The 20,757-nt window shown below is 38.4% G+C and overlaps 1 protein-coding gene across 10 annotated transcripts in view; it reads left to right on the top strand.

Annotated features, from left to right (window-relative positions):
• The window catches only part of SERAC1 (serine active site containing 1), a 39,828-nt gene that overhangs the window by 7,682 nt on the left and 11,389 nt on the right, over positions 1-20,757 (top strand). For 5 of the 10 annotated variants that reach the window (XM_080587027.1, XM_080587029.1, XM_080587030.1 and 2 more), the window contains 10 exons: positions 1,778-1,906; positions 3,237-3,350; positions 3,947-4,109; positions 8,417-8,567; positions 9,415-9,556; positions 10,351-10,451; positions 12,821-12,918; positions 13,511-13,693; positions 14,178-14,321; positions 15,905-17,872. In XM_080587027.1, coding sequence (XP_080443153.1) covers positions 1,778-1,906; positions 3,237-3,350; positions 3,947-4,109; positions 8,417-8,567; positions 9,415-9,556; positions 10,351-10,451; positions 12,821-12,918; positions 13,511-13,693; positions 14,178-14,321; positions 15,905-16,041 — 1,362 coding nt within the window. In that variant the 3' untranslated portion in view covers positions 16,042-17,872. Of the gene's footprint in view, positions 1-1,777; positions 1,907-3,236; positions 3,351-3,946; positions 4,110-8,416; positions 8,568-9,414; positions 9,557-10,350; positions 10,452-12,820; positions 12,919-13,510; positions 13,694-14,177; positions 14,322-15,904; positions 17,873-19,068; positions 20,615-20,757 lie in introns of those variants that run through there. The other 5 variants (XR_013949240.1, XR_013949241.1, XR_013949239.1 and 2 more) reach the window with 4 other exon arrangements.

Raw genomic sequence — 20,757 nt, 5'->3', positions numbered from 1 at the left:
TGACTGTATGTCCGAATTACATGTTCAGCAGCAATGAAGCTTGTTCGAGTCACAAGTCTGATGCATGCGCTGCCTGTCCGTACCTGACAGGCAATGCAAAGCAGCCTTATATTAAGTCATCCTAGATTGCCTTGTGGACAGAAACCTCCATGCAGAGAGCACTCCTGGAGGACCTTGCATCCTCACTGTGCTCAGAATAGTGCTCTGGCACACAGCTGTAACCTTGGCTATGTAGGTATGGAAACCGTTTTTGAGTGTACCATATGACTGCCAAGTGCAGATGCAAGGCAAATTTGCTTCCTGGAAAAATTTTTCCAACATGTTGAGTTACTAATTTAGTAACACCTGCTTTTCACCAAAACCACTTCTGTCTCCTTTTGATATCTTAACCTACTTATTTTTGCATTTAGAAATCATAGAAAGTGCTTGGAGATGAGCTTTGCTGTTATTACTATGAAGTAAGCTTTAACTGACTTATCACAGTACTTGTTAGATGTAATTGAATAGAATTCCAACAGAAAATTCAGTTAGTGTGATTTTTAGCTACAGAAATGCTTTGTACCTTGATACAGTGACTCAGATTAATCAGTTAAGCAAATTTGTAACTTCTGGAATATCTTTAAGTTACCTGTCTTAAATTCCTGAATGCTTTCAGAGATTCTGAGTTGGAGATATGGTTCTTCTCCATCCTTTTTACATACAGTAATGTCTACCTGACCTGTTTTCTTTATATCTAGGCATGCTATAGGCCCACCTCTTTTTTCCCAGCTTTTGGCTACCAATCTATTTGATAGATTTGACCTTGCTTTGGTTTTATGTAAGTCACTAAGTATGTATATATGATGTTTTGAGCAATCCTGGCATCAGGTCAGCTTCTTAAATACACAGAATTGGCACACAAAGCCTACGATAAGAAGTCTTCTACAATGCTAATAGAACGAATGCTGGCAAAAGTTACTGTCATAGAATACCTGTACATCTTAGGCAATAAAACTCTGAAAATCAGCTTTGATTGGTAGTGACTTTTTTTCTTTTCAGGTTATTATTTTTGTAGCATTACATAATGGTGAATCTGTACCTATCAGTTCTGATGTACTAGGTTATACTAGTATATGGTTGTGTATATGCTTTATTTTTACAGCAGTATGATTGCTGGGTGATTGGAGTTACAGTTACCAAGCTGTTACTTAGGAAGTTGAAGGAAATCATTGTGGCAGCACGTGTTGCTCTGCACATCAGACAGATCTCCATCTCTGTTTGTAGCAAGAATTAGAATAACTAGAAATTCTATGTCTGTGTGCAAATAAAATTACTTTGTTGAATCTGTTCTCCTGTCACCTACCATGGATTACTAAATGAGCACCTGTATGAGTATTTTGAAGATAAAAAAGTAATAGTGCCTGTAGTTTTGACTAGTAATCTACACAGTCATTTTAATACAGCAGCATCAAAATTACTGTGTAGGTATGGGTGAACTTTTAAGCTTCTTGTGTCAAGAGCATCCCATTCTTTCTTTTTCCCTTCCACAATTACTAGAAAAAGGCCACCAAAGTATGAAGCTTAAATCTTACTTCTCATCAATCGTCTGGTTTTAGAATTATCAGCCTTCAAAGTTTTTACAGGAGTATAACTATTAGACCCAAGTTGCGGAGCACTGAAATCCAGTCCTTATTAATTTAGCTGCTTGAATTATTTAAGATCTTTCTGTTCTTCTGTATCATGTTTTGTTTCATGCGTTGGACAGAATTAACAATTGTTTTGTGTTTATTTTTCACAGGATTATCTCATAGAAGATCAGCTTCGCTTGTTATTAGTGTCTTTACCTCAGACTGGTCTTGATCCATGTGTCCAGTACTTCACATCTCTTGCTTTACGTGAAAGTAGTCAGACTCTTGCTGCACAAAGGGTGAGTTTCCATCTGCAGAACAGAACTATTTGGTTTCTTGTTCCTGCAGAGCTCAAAGATACAAATTGATTTCCATATTTTTGAGCATTATAAGAGGAAGAGAAATACAGAGACATTGTGACGTTACAACTTGGTAAAATCTCTTCTATGTACAGTCTGTGTGTTTGAAAGCTTGTTTATTTTTCCCAGCTGCACTAGTTGGTCTAACAAGAGTTAATCTACAAGCCTTCCCATAAAGCAGGTATTTCAGCATTTTATCCAGAACACTTCCTTCCCCTTGCAGTATTCATAAAGTGATTTTTCACATTTCATCTTACCGTTGTTTGTTCTTTTATTGCTAAGAAGATTCAACATTTTTAAGTCTTACTAGCAAACTAATAATTTATGTGCACGCCAGTGGTAGTAAACTCTGTTATATCTGTCACATGGAAGTGCCTTCCTGTAACAGGTTACTGTTGCCAGAACCCGAGTAAGGAAGTTGTGATTTTTGTAACAAGTGACTATTATTTTTGAAAGATGTAATAATAAAAATGACTGTCATATTGTAATAACGATGCCTAACAGGGTTTATTTAGAGATTTCAGAATGCAAGAACTCTTTATTTCCTATGACACAAACAATATGTAATATTTTTACACTGAGATTCTATTATTGTTTACACAGCAAGGGCTCTTGCTACAAAAAGATCTCTGGTAAGGCCACACTTGGAAATATTTTGCATAATCACACTGTCCTAAAAAATCATAGAATCATTAAAGTTGGAAAAGACCTCCAAGATCATCTGGTCAAACTGTTCCCCTACCACTAACATTATCCACTAAACCGTGTCCCTAAGTACCACATCCAACCTTTCCTTAAAATTGTTCTTTCTCAAAGTTATTCTGGCTTTCCTACCATATGATTGAGACAGACTGGGCTTCTGAGACTATGCTAAGTGCTGAAGACCTTATTTTCCTCCTCTTCTAATTTTTGCAACTATGGAAGTCTAGCTGAAGTCTGAATCTCTCTTCCTTACCATTAAGCAAACAATCTTAAAAGATGACATTCATTAACATGAATAAAAAACCTACATTTTTCTCCCTTTATTGTATGTTTTGAGGTTAATAGACTATGGAGACTTCTGATTGAAAATCTATTTAATAATTTCAGTTAAAAATAGACATTTTTATGGTATGCTGCTGTATAATTTGTACATTTAAAAAATGCGTATATGCTGAGCACTCTGTAGCAATTTCTATAGATCATTACACACTTAACATTTTACTTTAGAAATGCTTATTTTATGTAACCATTTGGAATGTGTTATCATTTTCACTGATTCTCATTTCAGGGAGGCTTATGGTGTTTTGGGGGAAATGGACTTCCATATTGTGAGACACTGAGTAAAATTCCTTCAGAGACAGTAGAACTCTTCTGCTTGCAAGCTTTAGTGCAACATTCTAAGGTAATATTTCTATAACTGAAAATCTACATTTATAAACACTCCTTTCTAAGGCTCCCATGTACTGGGAAGGAGTTATTTTCTTGTCTCCCACCCCTCATCTATTTGTAAGAGCTTTCAGACAACTGAGACTGATATGAATCATGTGTGTAAGTTATCTGTAAGTTCTGTTATTATTTCTAATTTGCCTGTAAAAGTTCCCCTGTAATATGCCTGCATACATCTGTAAGTCCTGTTGACTTAGTGCTTTAACAAATGCAGACGATTGTTCTGCTCAGACTCTTGAACTACTTGAAATTTCATCATGCCAAGTGGTTAGTGATCTCGTCTCCCACAGATGTGGAGGAGAGTAGAGTGATGATGCTCAGCATCTTTCAGGTTGTCAATCTGTAGAAATCATGCTTGTAATTTAACATATTAAAATATTTACTCCCTTTTTGACTATGACATAATAAATGCTAGATTAATAAGAATTTTTATGTAATAAGGAGTGTGTATGACATCAGCTCCTAAAAGCTCCCTATTTTCTGTATTAAAAGCATCACAAAGAACCTTTTTTAGAGCATCTATTTATTGTTGTATTTGCTGTATGATGCCAGGTTTCTTCTCACTGTGATAAAATTGAAGCTCAGGGAGGCCTTCAGCTGCTACAGAGGATATACCAGCTACGTAAAGATTCTGCAAAAATACAGAGGAACATAATTCGCATTATTGGAAATATGGCTTTGGATGAACGCCTTCATTCATCCATAGTACGTGCAGGTAAAAGGAAAGAAAGCAAGTGCAAGCAGCCTGAGCGTTAGGTCTCTATATTAAATTTTCAGTGGATTCAGTACTATTGTGAAATGCAAAGGACTGTGGTAATAGTGTGTCTTTTATATATGTTTTCTGTGTGTGTCTTTTTCTTATTTGTTTGTTCATTTTTACACAAAACATACAGATAGTTTAGACTGTTGATTTAAAAACTTCTGTATGCTGTCTAGCCAATATACGTCAGTGCTGCAGAGGTCTTTAATGAATGGTGAAAATTTGGACGTTTTTGATGTTTGGTTCAGATTACTGGCAAAAGTCTTTTGAATCTCCTGCTCTCACAGATCATCTACCTTATAGATACTACATTTTAATTAAACCGTGTTTTAGTCTCATGAAGGACCAGCTTGTAGTCCACACATTTTGGAATAAAGTAAAACGTGGCTTCCCAATCTCCCTTGTTTTGTGTTAGGCAAGTAACTTCTGGTAAGCTTTGCTCTGAGGCCCCTTTTATTATTTTATTAGGCCCTTTATTTTATTGGACCCTAGAGATCAGAGTGAAATTCTTCCTTCTTGTTCTGCACCAAACAAATAATTCCCAATGTTTTATTAGGAAAGAAATAAAAAGAAAAATGGGAAATATCGATATTCTGCTTTTTGTGTGCATACAAGCTGGTATCTACCTCTTAACCAGTGTGCATTTTTGCAAAAAGGAGAAGTAGCAGAGGTACAGTGAAAGATGATGAAGATGACTGAAAATTTGCAATGTCTGTGGTATAAAGAACAAATGACTAAGACACTTTGCCTGGAAAAAAAATGAAGGAGAACATGGTAAAGATTTGTAAAGTCCTCACTGGGGTAGAGAAGGCAGAGAGGGAATGATAATCTGCTGTTTCTTGTAGTGCAGGACCAAAGGTTCTTGTACATTAAGTTAACAAGAGGTAAAACAAATAAAATATGCATTTTTTCCATATAGCACATAACTAAACTAAAACTTGATACAAAACATTGTGGTTGCTGAAGACTTGCAAAGCTTTGAAAAATTTATTAGAAAAATGAATGGAAAGAAAAATCCATAAAGCTTGTATGCACGGATGCTGTCTGTGTCTCAGAAAATCCCAAGCTGCCTGCAGAAAGCTGAGGAGGAGTAGTGGAAAATCAGCACTATATACTTGTCCTTTTATTGTTCTATTCTTTTATCTTTCCACAACTGCCATTACTGCTGTCTTTTAGAGAAGGACAGCTGGGACTGCAAAGGCCTTTGGTCTGAGCTGTAGGACCATTCTTACGTTACTACGGTGACTCATGAAACCATATTTATAGAGGAAGAGATCATAACAGAAGAGTAAGGAGGTCTCTGGGACAAAGCTGTTAGTATAAACAGAATTTTAGGCTGTGAACTGGACTCCAGAGATGAGCAGCTGGATGCTGCTGCTGCTGAACCGATAAGACTTGCCATTTGTTGCTAGATGATGCATAGGAAGAAAGAACCTCTGCCCTGTGGAGAAGGACTAGCGAGTACTGGTGGATGATGAAAAGCTTGATGTGAAGCAGCAGTGGGCGCATGCAGCCCAAAAAGCCAGCTGGGTTGTGGGCTGCCTCAAAAGAAGAGTTGCCAGCAGGTCACAAGAGGTGATTCTCCCAGTCTGCTCGGCCCTCATGAGGCCCCACCTGGAGTGCTGCATCTGCCTGTGGGCCCCCAGCACAGGAGAGTCACAGACCTGTTGGAGTGGGTCCAGAGAAGGACTGTGAGGATGATCAGAGGGCTGGAGCACTTCTGTGGAGAAAGGCCGAGAGAGTTGGGGTTACTTAGCCTAAAGAGGAGAAGGCTCTGGAAAGACCTTATTGTGGCTTGCTAATATATGAAGAGGGCCTACAAGAAAGATGGGGAGGGACTCTACCAGGGTGTGCAGTGAAAAGACAAGAGGTAACCATTTTAAACTAAAAGAGGGTAGATTTAGACTAGACATCGTGAAGAAATTCTTCACTGTGAGGACAGTGAGGCACTGGAACAACTTGTGTGAGAGGTTATGGATGCCCCATCCCTGGAGGTGTTCAAGGTGTGGTGGGAGGTGTCCCTGCCCATGGCAGGGGGTTGGAACTGGGTGGGCTTTAAGGTGTCCTCCAACCCAAACCATTCTGTGATTCTGTGGACCTCTACGGCTTTTTTCCTTTGCAAAAGCTGTTTGCACAAGAGGAGGAAGAAAAGTGATCGTTGTATGATTCTTGCACATTGACTAATATATATTCTGCTTAGAAATGTAATTTAAATTAATAATTCTTATTTAAAAAAGGACAGTTCTCAAAGGTACTTGGATTTAAACAAAACTCACGTCAATTCATTCTTTCCCTAATTCCACAATGAACTATCTGGAATTAGCAACTTACTGGTTATACTAGTAGCAACATACCATGCATTATTTTGGACCAGTGGTCATTATTTAATTTTTCTTCTTTTTCAAAACAGCCTCCATTTGAAAATGTTTCTTCAAAGTCTTTCCAGGTTTTATTTATGAACTTGACTGTAACGTAATTGTGATATATATACCGCTCTTTCTAGGGTTATCAGGATAACAAGAATTGTCAGGATTAATATAAGGAAATAAAACCTTGCAATACAACTTTTTAATCTATTCTGCCAGATATTTACTTATTTTTATATTAATTTTAAGTTTACTTCTACTTCTTCACTTTTATACTCTGGGAGGTTCAAGTTTTGGTGTTTGGGGGGAAGTGAGAAGAGTCAAGCAAAAAATTAGGTAGCAGACAAGTAAATCTTCTTTAAAATGTTTCAGGTTCAAAACTGTATCTTGGACTTTTTCTCAGGTATATTCTGATGAACATTCTTAATCTTACTTTTTGAGTATGTTTACTCATGGTTTGCTGTAAAAAAGCAATTTTCAAACATTTCAGCATATTTTCTGCTCCTTTCCTCTCCCTAGTTGGATGGTTTCTGCAGAAGGTCTCACTCTGGCCAGGGCATCGCAGAACATCTTGCCAGCAGCATGAGCAGGGTAGGGCCTGGTGTGGTGCTGAGACTGCACCATGGTGGGGAGGAAAGCAGAGGCAGAAAGAGCAGAGGAACCTAGTGACTACCAGGAGCTGTGTTGCTGTCTCTCCGTGAGGTAGCTGGAGTGTAAGAAGCCAGAACCTTCACTGTGGTAGGGACAGAGATGAGCCTGTGTAACTTCTGGTGCCCCTGGGCTCCTTCACGTCCTGCTGTTTGTGCTGCTCATGCATCGTGTTCTCACAGCTGTTCCAGTTTGCAGCCTAGCCCCTACCCAGCTATCCCCTGCTGAGGATGTTTTCCACGAGATTCTTGGCAGCACTTAAATTATTCTTCAATCCACTCTAGGAGCGAGCTTATTTTTAATTTAAGACATTTTTCTTCATGAAAAAATTTTATGTCAGATTTCACCCTTTTCCCTTTTTGTTTGTGTGTGTGCTCTGAATACTCTGTTGGTTTTTGTCTGCCTAGGTTTTAATGTTTTTTCCCTCATTCATCACAGATCCATGCAATCAATCTGACTCAGTTTTCTCTTAAAGCTTTTAAATGTCGTATTTGTGTGTGTGTGTAAAAGATACTCCTTTGCATTTCTCAGCAGTCTATGAACATCCTCATCCATATCTAAGAAACTGTAAGTGTCACTAGGTGAGATACTATAAAGTGTCTGTTTTTTCTTGAGTTAGCTATGACTTAAAACTTTGAGGAATGTATTCAAAGGTTTCCGTCATTTATTCTCTTACGTTTGTCAAATATAAATGGTATGTTATTGTTAGAATAGTGGGGGCATTTTAATTCCTTAAACAAATTTTACACACTCTAGTATTTAAAATTAGAAATGGCTGTTAACAGCAAGCATCAGTTTTTCCACCTGCCATTATTCTGGTGGGTTGTTTTCTTTCTTTCCTGTGATTCAAGTTTCATTTTCTCTTTGAGGACGTTTCTTTTCACTGTCTTTCTTGCATCTTACCTGCAAAAAGAGAGTTGAGATCTGTTCTTTCTCTTTGACTACCGTGCTGACCTGCTGATACACTCGATTTTCCTTCTGAGAAGGGGTTCTGCTTCAGATCATAAGCTGAACAGTAGTAAAATACGTTGCCTTCTCACCACTCTGGATTTTTAATTTTAGCATTTTCACTTACCTAGCACTGGCTTTCCTGCAGTAAAGAGAAGTGGGTTGAAATAATTTGTTTTGATATTACCATTTTTATGTTCTATTTGCACAATTATTACTTTGAAGGATGATGTTTCTGAATTCTCTTGTCTGGCTGATGTTTCTAATTAGTTAACCTGCCGCTTTATTTTTTCAATGTAGGTTGGGTTTCTGTGCTTGCTGAAGTAATGAAATCCCCACATGTCATTCAGTCTTCTCATGCATCCAGAGCTTTGGCTAATCTAGACAGGGACACGGTACAAGAGAAGTATCCAGATGGTGTTTACATCTTACATCCACAATATCGTAGCAGGTAAAGCAGAAGAAATTGTACATGCTGTACTTGGAGTTACTTGCTATAACATTCAGTTAAAACTGCAGAAGAGTTGAGTCAGAATGCAGCTGTACTCCTGTCACCTGTTCCTCTGGCTCTTTGATAGGTTGAGGTGACTTTTATTTAGATCCTCAAATAAGAGAACGATGGAAGTGCTTTAGAGCAGCCCGTAGCTGTGAAAAGAGTATTATTGTATTGCTTGGAAAAATCCAGACACAAACCGTGAAATGAATTATTGCTTTGCATACGTTTAACCTTTGCACTGGCTGTCTTGGGGCACAGTGCCTTATAATTGTTCTGTTGGCAGCTGCATGTTGGTGTAAGCTGCAGTAAAAGAAGTCTCCTCACCTTTTAGTAGTGATTGTTTATCAGCTTCTTTTAGTAGTGATTGTTTATCTGGGACTGAAGCAGTCTCCAACATGGTATGTCGCTTAGTAACTATTATGCCGTGGGTCATTGGTGCTAGTCACTGAAGACAGGGGAGTCAGGGAAAGTCTAATTTGATGACAAAGCAGGAACTGCTAAGCTGCATCAATAGTTGATGCAGAGAATGGCATTTTTCATTATAGAAATATATGGAATAAGAGGTTGGTACTTTCCATACCTCTTTCTAGATCTCTCTTCTGTGTGGATCCCTGTTGTCTTGATCTGAGTATCCTCTTTGGAATATCATGAAATGTCATGACGTGTTGTCCATAAGACAGGTAATCACGTATAGTGTTAGAAATAACATTTTGGTATCCCCTGGGTTAAATGTTCTGTGTAAATTTAATTTGCTAAAAGAATATGTACCATGCATCTCTTTAAAAATTCCTTTCTATATCAGTCAGCCCATCAGAGCAGATATCCTTTTTGTTCACGGTCTTTTGGGAGCAGCATTTAAAACCTGGCGACAGCAAGACATTGACCAGCCTTTGGATAAAAAGTCTTCAGAAGTAGAAGAGGAATACAGCCAGTGCTGGCCAAAGGTAAAAGAAAAAAAAAAGACACGTTTTCACATACAGTTGGTGTTTTCTCTTTGAGGAGAAATGATCCAGATGATCTAGAATTACGCTGTCAGGCAGTTGTCTATTTTGAATCAAATGACTTTTAATCTGTTACACAAGTAGCAGTTCTTGAGTTCCTCATGTATTTTTGTTAGCAAGCTGAAATCTTGAGCAGGTTCTTGCAACGGAAAATTCCTGCTCAAGTTAGTGCTCTCAACATCATTCTTCTGCTGGTGAAACAGGAGGCAATGTCCACCTACCTCATACTCTCATTCTTTTTGATGGAATGTTACTGCTTAGAAAGATACATAAAATTACATCTTTAAACAAGTTAACTATGTTTTCTTATGTCAGTGTCTGAGTATTTCAATTTTTGCAGATTGCTACATAAATATTATTGGTAAATAAGTCATTACTGCTTCAAACAATTCATATTGGTATAACCACCAAAGTACCTCTTTAAAACTTGAACTAATCATTCTTTGGTAGTGTTAGTAATTCTTGTGTCACCCAGAAGATGGAGCCAGGAATGCACAAGTTAATCCATCTCCAGCTTCTACCTGCTTTTGGCTAAGGAGCTGGCTAGAGTTTGCCAGAATGCAATAAAAGAATAATAGTCTAGGTGTAAGATGTGTTGGGGTTTTAATGAAGAGCAGAAATCTTGCTTGATACTATCCTCATAATAACAGCTTTGCTCCGTTGCTTAGAAAGTGCTTGCAAGGGTTTAAGTACTTCAATTATAAGCTCCTTTTGGTGGTGTTTTTTCTTTAATTTAGACATGGCTGGCTTCAGACTGTCCCACCCTTAGAATCATATCTGTGGAATATGACACACGTTTGAGTGACTGGAAAGCAAAATGTCCTGTTGAGCCTCACAGGTAACAAATGAAATGTTTGCAGTTTGAAGGGGAAGCAGGAGGGAGACCTGTAAAGCTAATTCTTTGGATCACCTAGGGTGAAACAGTGAAATTAACTTTTCCTGTTGCCTTTGAAAATCAAACTTAGAAAAACCTAGGGTACAGTCATGGTTTATGTGAACTTTTTAACCTCATGACTTAACTTGTGGCAACTTCCTAATTTCTGACAGCCTGTTCTGCTTCATGTTTAGAGCAGACACTAAACCATTCTATTAGACGTAGATACAACATCAGTTTTGCATGTTAAGGGGAGTATTTCTTAAACTTAAAAATGACCCAACCTTCCTTCATAAGCACAGCAAAAACGTTTGCTGTACTATGACCTTATACTCATGGTAAAACAAAGCATATTATTCTATTCAAGAGATGTTAATTCCTGGAAAGAGATTCCAATAAGTCTTTGACAGATGAAACGCAGCAACTGTTTTAAGATTTAGTCTTAAATAAGAGTGTTTTAGACATTATTGAACTCGGAATTTTTGTAAGAAATTAAGGTTTAGACACACATTAAGAAATAATTCATTAAATCTCAAACTCACACTGAGATTTGGTCAAATAGTGTAATAAAACCACTGCCCTCTCAGAAGAATTGTGTTTTACTGACCACAAACCAGATAGATCAGAGGAGGACACTACCTCCAAACATGTTACTTCTAAAAAATAAAAATACTTTGAGCCTGTAAAGAGGATTTGGTCTGAATGGATTTTAGACTCAGTAATTGACTTCAGTGATCTTTGAATCAAGTCCTAATCTGAGTCCTTCAATCTGTTACGCGGATACATAAGTGTGTAACTAGATTCAGCTCGGGTACTTCCATAAAAGGATGTGTGTGATTGCTGACAAGTTAAGAATCTGAAAATTAATTATGTTTTGTGTAGGGGAGAAAAAAAAGCGCCATGCGTATAAGAGCTTGAGAGCTTGGCACTTGTTAATTCCCTCCTCCCTAATGATACACAACAAAATGATGCAATTATTGAATGGAAGTAAAGATATAAGCAGGGAAAAAATAAGGAAGATGTGGCTGTTAATATCTCTATTTGAAATTAGGCAGAACAGCGACAGTAACAAACACGTAGATGGGTACCTCCGCAAGAGAACTTTTTTCCTATGTCCATCCGGAGTATGTATAATGGAAAAAAATTTGAAAAAGAAATATATGTGTATGTATTTGTTTTAAGATGAAGTCTTTTTCATTACGAAATGGAAAATTACATTACCTGCTGCATACAGTCACCCACACATACAGTATTTATCTTATAGTTTGACATGGTTCATAAAAATGAAAGGTAGTGAAGATATTTTAACTTGCAGCAGCAAAAATGTAGCAGTAGACTCACAACCTTGTAATTGCTGTAAGTGTATAGGCTCATTTAGAGTTTCAAAAGTGAGGTTTTTAAGTCCCTCAGCTATCCTAAAGCCTATTGCTTAGCTGAAAAAACACAACCGAGTATCCTTTTCGTATGTGTTATCTTAGAGCTATTTCAAGTGAGAATGCTGAGAACCAAAGGAGATGAAGTGAATTAGGCTTTGCACAGTGGTTGCCCCCATATCCTGATGTTTCCATTATCAAAGCGTCTTTTTTCTGTGTCTGATTATTGTTACACTATGCAAGGAGTAATGATGTCACCCTTTCAAGCTTAGGTTGGGGATTGGGTTGTTGTGGTTCTATCACAGATTCATTTTCAACCTTTAACGCGTAGCTTACTTATCCTTTCCAGAGCTCAGTCTATTCGGTTATAAAGTGGAGATCATTATGGTTTTATCCTGTTCTAGTACAAAGAATTTAAAGATAATTATTTGGAAAAGTATTACAGACATCATCTTTCATTTTTTTTAATGTATTGGTTGATCATGCAATTAGTTATTAATTTCCTGAATAACTTTGCTCCACAATTTGAGCATTGTTTAGCAAAGTACGATTTTGTCAGATTATTAGGCATATTCTTGTTTCAGGGGGTAAAGTTTATTATGCATTGATGATGCTTTTGTAAAATTAAAACATAATTTTGTAAAAATGTGTAGCTACTTTCATTTAAAATTTTTAAAAGAGATTTGCAGAACTAAAGCTAAAGGAAATGAGTGAAATTAAAATAACGCTTTCAAGCAAGACCAAGAAACTGAATGTATTTAAATTCCTATCATCCTTGTGAAGCTGACCTTGCAAAAGTTTTTGACAATTTTAGTTTTCAATGTAGTAACAATAATTAAGTGATTAATGTTTTATCTACTGAATTCACTTTCATGAACCTGCAGCACTGAAAATTTATTCTGCTTAACGTTGCTATTCAACTTATGCTTCATTGTGCCTGTGTTTGTTTATTCTTTACAGGAAGTCGATTGCTTACAGGAGCAATGAGCTTCTTGAGAAGCTCAGAGCTGCTGGGATTGGAGATAGACCCCTAGTATGGGTGTCACACAGCATGGGTGGTAAGCATGTTGCCTGTCTGATATAATGTATTTATCTGCTGTTACATTTCAGAATAAGCTGGTAACCAAATTCAGTCTGAAAAGCAATTATTTGGAATAGTTTAGGTAAAACTAGGTTTAAAACCAAGTTTTTTTACCTGAAACCTAGTTTAGGTAAAAAAAATTACGAAGATCTAAAAATGCAGAATAGATTTCTACTTTTCTTGTTGCATTATATTCAATAACACACACTGAATGGATTTGTCTCCTGTTTGTTTGTACTGTGCTGATTTAAAAACACAAAATCAATGAGTTGAAATCCACATAAGTGGCAATTTAGAGGCAAAATTTTCTCCATGATCTGTCATACATTAAATGTCATTAGCAGGCTTAAAGCGAATCATAAAAGTTTGTAGAAATGGATTTGCGTCATTCGTTGACATTTCATTTTAATGTCTCTGTCATTGTTTCTGACTTAATCTTACAGATTTGACAAACCAAGGACTAATCAACTGAGGCAAGAATATGCTTTAGTTGCTTCATGGATAATATAACATGATCATTATTTTCACGGTGGTTTAAATTCCTGCATTAATTCAGTTTCTGTTGCCAGGTCTTCTAGTCAAAAAGATGCTGGTGGATGCTTCCAAGAATCCAGAAATGGATAAAATTGTAAACAACACAAGAGGAATCATATTTTATAGTGTACCTCACCATGGTTCCCAGCTGGCTGAATATTCTATAAATGCCAGATATCTTCTCTTTCCTTCTGTGGAGGTTAAAGAACTCAGCAAGGGTATGTTCACTTTGCTTCCATTTAACAGCAGGGATCTGTGCTAATCTGTTCACGATGTTTATTAATTTTTTTATCGTGCTGTCAGAAAAAGCTGGATTAAAAACAACAAACACCCTTCTTATGTTTGTGTTGAATTGACAAGAGTAACTTTTTTATTTGATGGCAGATGTGGGGGGAAAAAAAAAGGAGTCAGAGCAAGTTTATAGAAAAGTAGTTTAGTTCATTTAGCAAGGTAACGTGCTGGACTTCAGAATCCTATCTTCTAAATAAATTCCATGCAATGCAGAAGTAAACAATGTGTTGCAAACGATTTCTGGAAAAATGAATTATTTAAAAAAAAAAAAAAGAAAAAAGAAAAAAAAGATTCTTTTTACTGGAGTCTTTAGTTTTTCCAAAATATCTTGTTGGGAATGGAGTCTTGCAGACAAAAGTTCTAATCTTCTGTTCAAGATACCACTGCAAAAATTATGTTACTCTTTCTCAGATTCTCCTGCCCTTAAAGAGCTGAATGATGACTTCCTGTCTTTCGCCAAAGATAAGGAATTTCCAGTGCTGAGTTTTGCCGAAACCTTACCCACGCACATAGGCAGCATGATAAAACTGCATGTTGTACCGCTAGAATCAGCAAGTAAGTCAACTTTACTTTACCTTTGTATATATTCATGTAAGCATTGATTAGGAGGAAGGATTCTATGGTAGAAAGACCTAGAAAAATACACGTGTTACATTTTGTTGTGTTTTTTTTGTTTGTTTGTTTAAACTTTTGGCTGAATTTAAACTACATTCTCCCTGCTGAGATCAGAGGGAAGCTATGTTTGTGTCTTACAATACCAATTGTTTGATTTTTCCAAGTGCCAGTAAAGCTTGCTTATTGAAAGAAGCAGGTCTAGTGTTACATTGGTGTAGTCCTTTCCTTTGTAATAACGAGTAACTGTTGTTTATCCTTGCGTAGGTAGGCTGAATAGTGTTTCAGAAGCTCCCAAAAATTCCAGCTATTTTCTCCTTTTAAAAAATAACAGTGAAAATTAGTAAACTGCTTATAGAAATAAAAAGTCACTAACCTGTTTTGCATTGTTAAGAAGCCTTTATCTTCCATATTTAAGGTGGTTAATTAACATGGTTTAATATAGAGTTTGCTTTCTGAAAAGTTCCCTCCACCATTTTGCCTTTAGTAAGGGAAAAAAAAAAAAGAGGGCTGGATAACAGAGTGCACAAATAAGCACTGCGTGTTTAATAATTTTGTAGTATATTTCTCCTACTGATGATACACTGCAGCATGTGAGCTCTCCCCAAAGTGTTTGTAGGGTTCATGATGGTTCAGTGATACCCTGCTCACTTTTTTTTTTTTTTTCAAAAATCAGGCTGACAAGCAGTACACTCAGTGTTTCTTACATACGTGTGTGTGCACGTGAAAGCAAACCTTGATCTTGCTCCAGTGTAATTTTGTGTGGCTAAAAATACAAAGTTCCAAGCAAAATGAAGGATTTCACAGGAAATGGAATGAATAGATAATAAACTGGAACGTGGCAGTTAGAGCAACCTAAGTGAAATGTAAACTAGTGGTGATAGCTGTCAGGAAAGAGTGAATGCAACGGTGTGCCCCAAGATCCGTCACTGAAAACGGAATGCTTGTATTCTACAGCCCAGCAAGGCAAGCTTTTAATCTCCTTGGAACTGTGTGTAGTGATCTGTGGCATATTTCAGCTTCTCCCTAGTTGTCTTTTTAATCCCCACATCAAAATACTTCATAAGGAATATGGGCAATTAGTAGTGATGTATAAAACAACATTGATATAGACTTTTTCAGAATGTGGGTACCCTGGGTTAAACCCTGTCCGTGTTCATGTCAGTGCTTAAAGTACAGTTAGGACTTAACCAGTGGCCGGGTGCTGCTAAATAAAGTTTTGATTCTTCAAAGTTGTCTCTATGGAGAAATGTACATCTGTGAGTTCCTGATAAAGATAGAAGAACTCTGGACCTAATGGTTTACAAACAACGTGGGTTTTGCAGCAACGTATATAGCCTATCAGGTTATTGACAGCATGTATTGATGCTTTTAGCACGTTAAAAAATAACCGAGCAAAGCCAGTTAAACAGAAGGCAGGAGAAATTACTTTTGAGAGATAAAGTGCTAGCACAACACGTGCTTTTCAGTCTAGGTGATCTTGCAAACTTTGGTAGTTTTTTCTTCATCTCTTTTCTCTCTCGCAGGGTTAGGTATTGGAGACCTTATTCCAGTGGATGTAAATCATCTTAATGTTTGTAAGCCAAAGAATAAGAATGCTTTCCTGTACCAGCGCACGCTGAAGTTCATTCAGGACGTTTTAGCCACAGACCTCGGAGACTGAGGTTTTTGCCATCCTTGTCTACTTATTTCCACTATTTGGTGTAACACAGTAAGTTCTCCTAACATTTGTTAGAAGATCCGCAGAACCACAGAGATGCTATGTCAATAGTATCTGCTGCTAAAACAATTTTTAGTACATCTCCAATTTAGAGACCTCTCTAACTTACTTCTAAAATATTTTCAAAACAAATACAAACTGAAAGATAGTCCCATAAACTTGGCAAAAATAAAGTGAATGTTGGCTTAGAGTAACTGTGATCTGTTGACAGAAAGTGTGCAAATTCTCCAGCAATCTGGCAGAGAAGGGATGGGGAGTCAGTGGAAAATAAGTTTTACTCAGTGTACAGATATCCCTTTGGAGTAGCAAGTAGACTCTAGAGGGTGGCTGTGCATCTCCTTTTAGCCAGGAAAGGTTGCTCTGAAGGTAGGTAGTCTCATTAAAGTCAGTATACATTTGGGACTAAAGTCTTACGTTGAGAATCAGAAACAACTGAGATGGTTATTTGTTGAGTAAAAAGGGGGAAGAAGCATGTGGCTGTCTTCAAGCTTTGGTTTACTGTCCATGTTCAGTAGTGTGTGACAGAAGCCTGAGGACATTTATCCAAGTGAGTGAAGGTAGCGTTTCAGTTAGTGGCCCAAGTACAGGCGTTTTTGTAATTTGCCTTGGTGAAAATGCAGAGGATCCCAAACATTTGGTTTCTGGAGGCCCAGGTGTATTTACTGGTGTAGATACAGCGAAAGACAGAAGTGGTGTCTTGTTTGACTTTATGTTAAGGATACCTTAACAGTACTGATGAGAAATAATTATTTTTAGATGAAAACGTGGCACTGCTCAGCCACTTTTTTAAAGGCACAGACAGTTTGCAACATAGTTAAGAGAAACTAGTCTAACTGTGGTCTCCTTCCTTCCTTCCCTTCCACCCCCAACTCTCTCTGAAGACAAGCATAGGCTGTGGTTAGGCTATGCTCCCCTGGCTGACGAGTTGTTAAATAAGGCCTGTATTGATGACAGGCTGAAGACACCTCTTAGCATCGCTTATGTGAGATGGATCTGATATTACTGGCCTTGCAATTACGGCTATAAGAACTGCCAGAGATGCGATGCTCCTTGCAGTTCTGTGTGGGCTTGGTGCAGGGGTCAGTGGCCATTGCAGTCCTGCCAGGTTCTGAGGCCCCCTCAGCTCTTCTCACTTCAGAGCACTCTAGTCCAGGAGGACACTACATAACAAAATACATCTTTAGAAGTTGAGCCTTGACCTGCTGGAGCTGCGTGGTAAAATTCACAGCTCGCAGCAGTACAGAGAACGTGCAGGACTGCACTAGCAAAAAGAGCATTTTTCCCCCTAAGCAAGATACAGGAAAGCACGCCAGATGGCAGTATTTCAAATAGCAAATGTACCAGAATCTTTCCTAATTTCTAAAGAGGTTTATCCTGTTTACACCGTGGTTTAAACTTCAGAGTGTAAATATATCAGCACACTTTGTATTCACAAAGTAAAAGGTATGTGGAATTCATTGTCAATAGACAGGACTTCTAATAACTGTGTTCAGTGTGACAAGTCTTGTATTGATTTTAATAGAGTTCTTTGGCTTCAGGGGACTCAAATCAATGACATAACATTAATCTTGTTCAGTAATGCATCTGTGTTTTGTTACTGTAACTGGAACTTGTGAGACAACTTTCTCCTTTTTGTTATTGTGTGTGTATATACGTGTAACTTTTAAAACTAACTTTCAGGATGTTTTTTCTGCATATGGTAATTAAACGTGTTTTTAAAAATGTATTAGATAAGCCACAAAATGTATTAAAGGTGAACGATCTGTGAAAAGAACGCTCTGCTTTGTGTTCACGTTTATTGAAGACCTGCATTATTTCTCAGTGATTGTCTCGTGCTGCAGCAAGGTAATGTTTTCCCTTCGTCTAAAGGAAGAGCATTGAGGGGTACAGTTCGTCACTGGTGTTCTGCCAGACTGAACAGGTTTGCAGTTGTGCTTTTAGGTTTTGCAGAAGTGCCTCCTGAACTGTGTACAGCCACTGGCTCTAGAGCCATACAGGTCTGCTGCAGCGTTCTTGTTCGCTTCCCGTTAGACACGTAAAGCTCTTGTGCTTCTCTGGTGTCGCGTTAATTCAGAATATAGTACCTCTGTGCAAATTCTTGCAACTCCAACGTTGTCCTTAATCCCACCCAGCTGGGAACCCCGCTGCAGATGTGGCTAGGAGGTATGTGGGAGTTGTCTGAGGAGGTGGGAGTTGTCTGCGCTGTGGGACACAAATGGTAAGGCAGGAAGGGAACGCTGAGAGGAATTTGTCAGTCCTCCTGCGTGGGGTTGTCCGGCACTGTTGTGTACCTGTACTGATATTTCTAGTAGCAACAGTGATCAAGTTTTAATTGCTGTTTAAACAGGCTTTCACTGTGATTTGCGCTTTGTGGTGCTAGGCAGTGTAGCTAGCTAGGAAAGGAGAATTTTTCATTGGTGAAAATGTCAATTTTGTACAAAAAAAAAAAAGGAAAAAATAGTTTTATCAGTTGATATTCTAAAAAAAATATTTTGGTTTTGGTTCTCTTTTTTCGTTTTGGTGAGCCCCTACCTAAAAAGCTCATCAGACTATAAGGAGCTGGCTGACTATTTGCAGCTGGCAAAATACAGTTGTTGTTTTTTCCCTGAAGGAAAGTTGAGAGAGATGTTTTGCATTAAAAGCATACATGCTGAAGGAAGGTTTCTTACCCACCTTATCTTACTGCTCTACTGTTCCAAAATAAGACACCGCTCTTGCTGCAAAGGATACATCTAAATAGTCAACACTGACCAACAGTATAAAAAGCTTAAATTTTAAGCTTTAACTGTATTAAATTTTAAGCTTAATATTAAATTTTAAGCTTAAACTGTAACCAGCTCTGCTGGTTACAATTATACAGTGATTGCAGTCCATTGGGTATGATAGCTACTGAGACTCTCACAAGTAACATTAATAATGAGATTGAGAACCAACGAAATTTGACTAAAGCTCCCACTTTTACTTCCCAAGCTTCTCCGTGTGTGACTGCACTGATTGTTGTGGAGGTTTTTTGTTCTCCGTATCTTTTATAAAAATCAGCGCTGCTGTACTGCCTACAGAAAAGGAGTTGATTTCCCAGAAATCACTAGCCTGGTGGAAATGGCACTTCCGTAGCGTGATGTGAGCAGGAAGCTGATGAAAACAAATCTCAACAGAAGAAAAGGGGAGCAGGTATGGAACAGTTACACTGTCGGTCACTCGGCCTTTGTTCACGTTGTGGTGGGGCCGGGCTTAGTCCAGAACGAGGAGGAAAGAATCCCCCCCTCCTGCAGCCTGAGTCTTCTGCGATGGTTCCCCAAATGCAGAGCAAGCCTGGCCCTGCTTCACTTGTCCAGGTCACAAGTACCTGCCTCTGAAAAGCTCCTGGCTGACGTGTTGGGCACGGTGTGAAGGGTAATGCAGTGCGGGAGCGGATTCTTCATTCTTTGCTCCGTCCTTTTCAGCTGGACCGTTACTTTCCCTTGGTTTGCTGTGATTGAACAGCGTGTGCTGTCACTGGTGGTGTAAAGTAGGGATTTGTACTTTAACGGGCAGCTTGCCACATACACAGACATAAGGGGAAATGGTAAAGGCCAGATATTTTTCTTAGTCAAGGAGAGTAATAAAGTAGATTTTATTTGACTTGTGTAAATCCACTTTAATTGGCTTTCCTGCTAACACTTTCATTACCATGTAAATTAGCTGTCCTAGAGCTGCTAATTATCTTAGCAGAAGATGTTGGCCATGGTCATATAAGGTACTCTTTCTTTTTTATTGCTCTTAGTGTTTTATACTGAACTTTGCCCATAAATAATCACTGCATTTTTAAGGGGAGGATGACGAGGGTAAGGGGCTGTGCCACATTGTAGGGAGTTGACTATCCTGCTGCTTCGTGGTTCACCAGCTGGCTGCTGTGCTGAACTGGCACCTCTGTAAGGAGCTTAGCTCTGGGTTTTATTGGTGTTGGGTGCTGGGGAACGAGAGAGCAGAGGACGGCAGGTGCTCAGACAAAGGCAGCATCCTCCCTTACAGGATGCCGTGTGTTCAAAATTTGGTCACGGCCGTGAGATAGCGAGGTATTAATAGTAGGGAAGTGCCTGAATCCCAGTTTCCAAGCAACTGAGAACAAGTCAAATAATTTTCCTGTAGGGGAAAAAAAAAAGCTCTGAACTTTCTTTTAATACAGCTTTTCTGCAGAGAACCTGAAAACGAGAGAGGAATTTTTTTTAGCCTTACCTACTGCTTTAAAACATTCTCCTTAAGAGAGGCATCAAGAGCTTTTATTATTAAATTAACAAATTACCACAAGATGTTGCAATCATATTTAACTGCTTGCTTCAAACAAATGGCACCTCTCCAAAACAGTTTTACTGCACAGGTGAGGTAAGAGCCTGCACAGCTACGGCAGATGACAGACGTTTTAGCACCATGGGTATCCTCACCGAAATCTTGGGCTTCTGAGAGGGGTGACTGATGCTTCATTATGAAGATCAAGCCTGCTTTGAGCTGAGCAGCCACACTTCATGAGCGCACCGTGGTAAGTGACCGATAGACAGACTCACCTGGAACACTGTCCCCATAGGCTCAGGTGGAAAAATGCAAGGAGGAAGCACGGCAGCAGTACGCACAGGAGTACTTGCCTGGAGGTTCTCCAGTGGTACCAGGGGTGATGCTTCCCCT

Source organism: Anser brachyrhynchus (genome assembly GCF_964034855.1).
Source record: "Anser brachyrhynchus genome assembly, chromosome: 3".
Lineage (NCBI taxonomy): Eukaryota > Metazoa > Chordata > Aves > Anseriformes > Anatidae > Anser > Anser brachyrhynchus.
The sequence above is the reverse complement of the archived record's forward strand: the minus strand, read 5'-3'. Positions and strand labels throughout refer to the sequence as shown.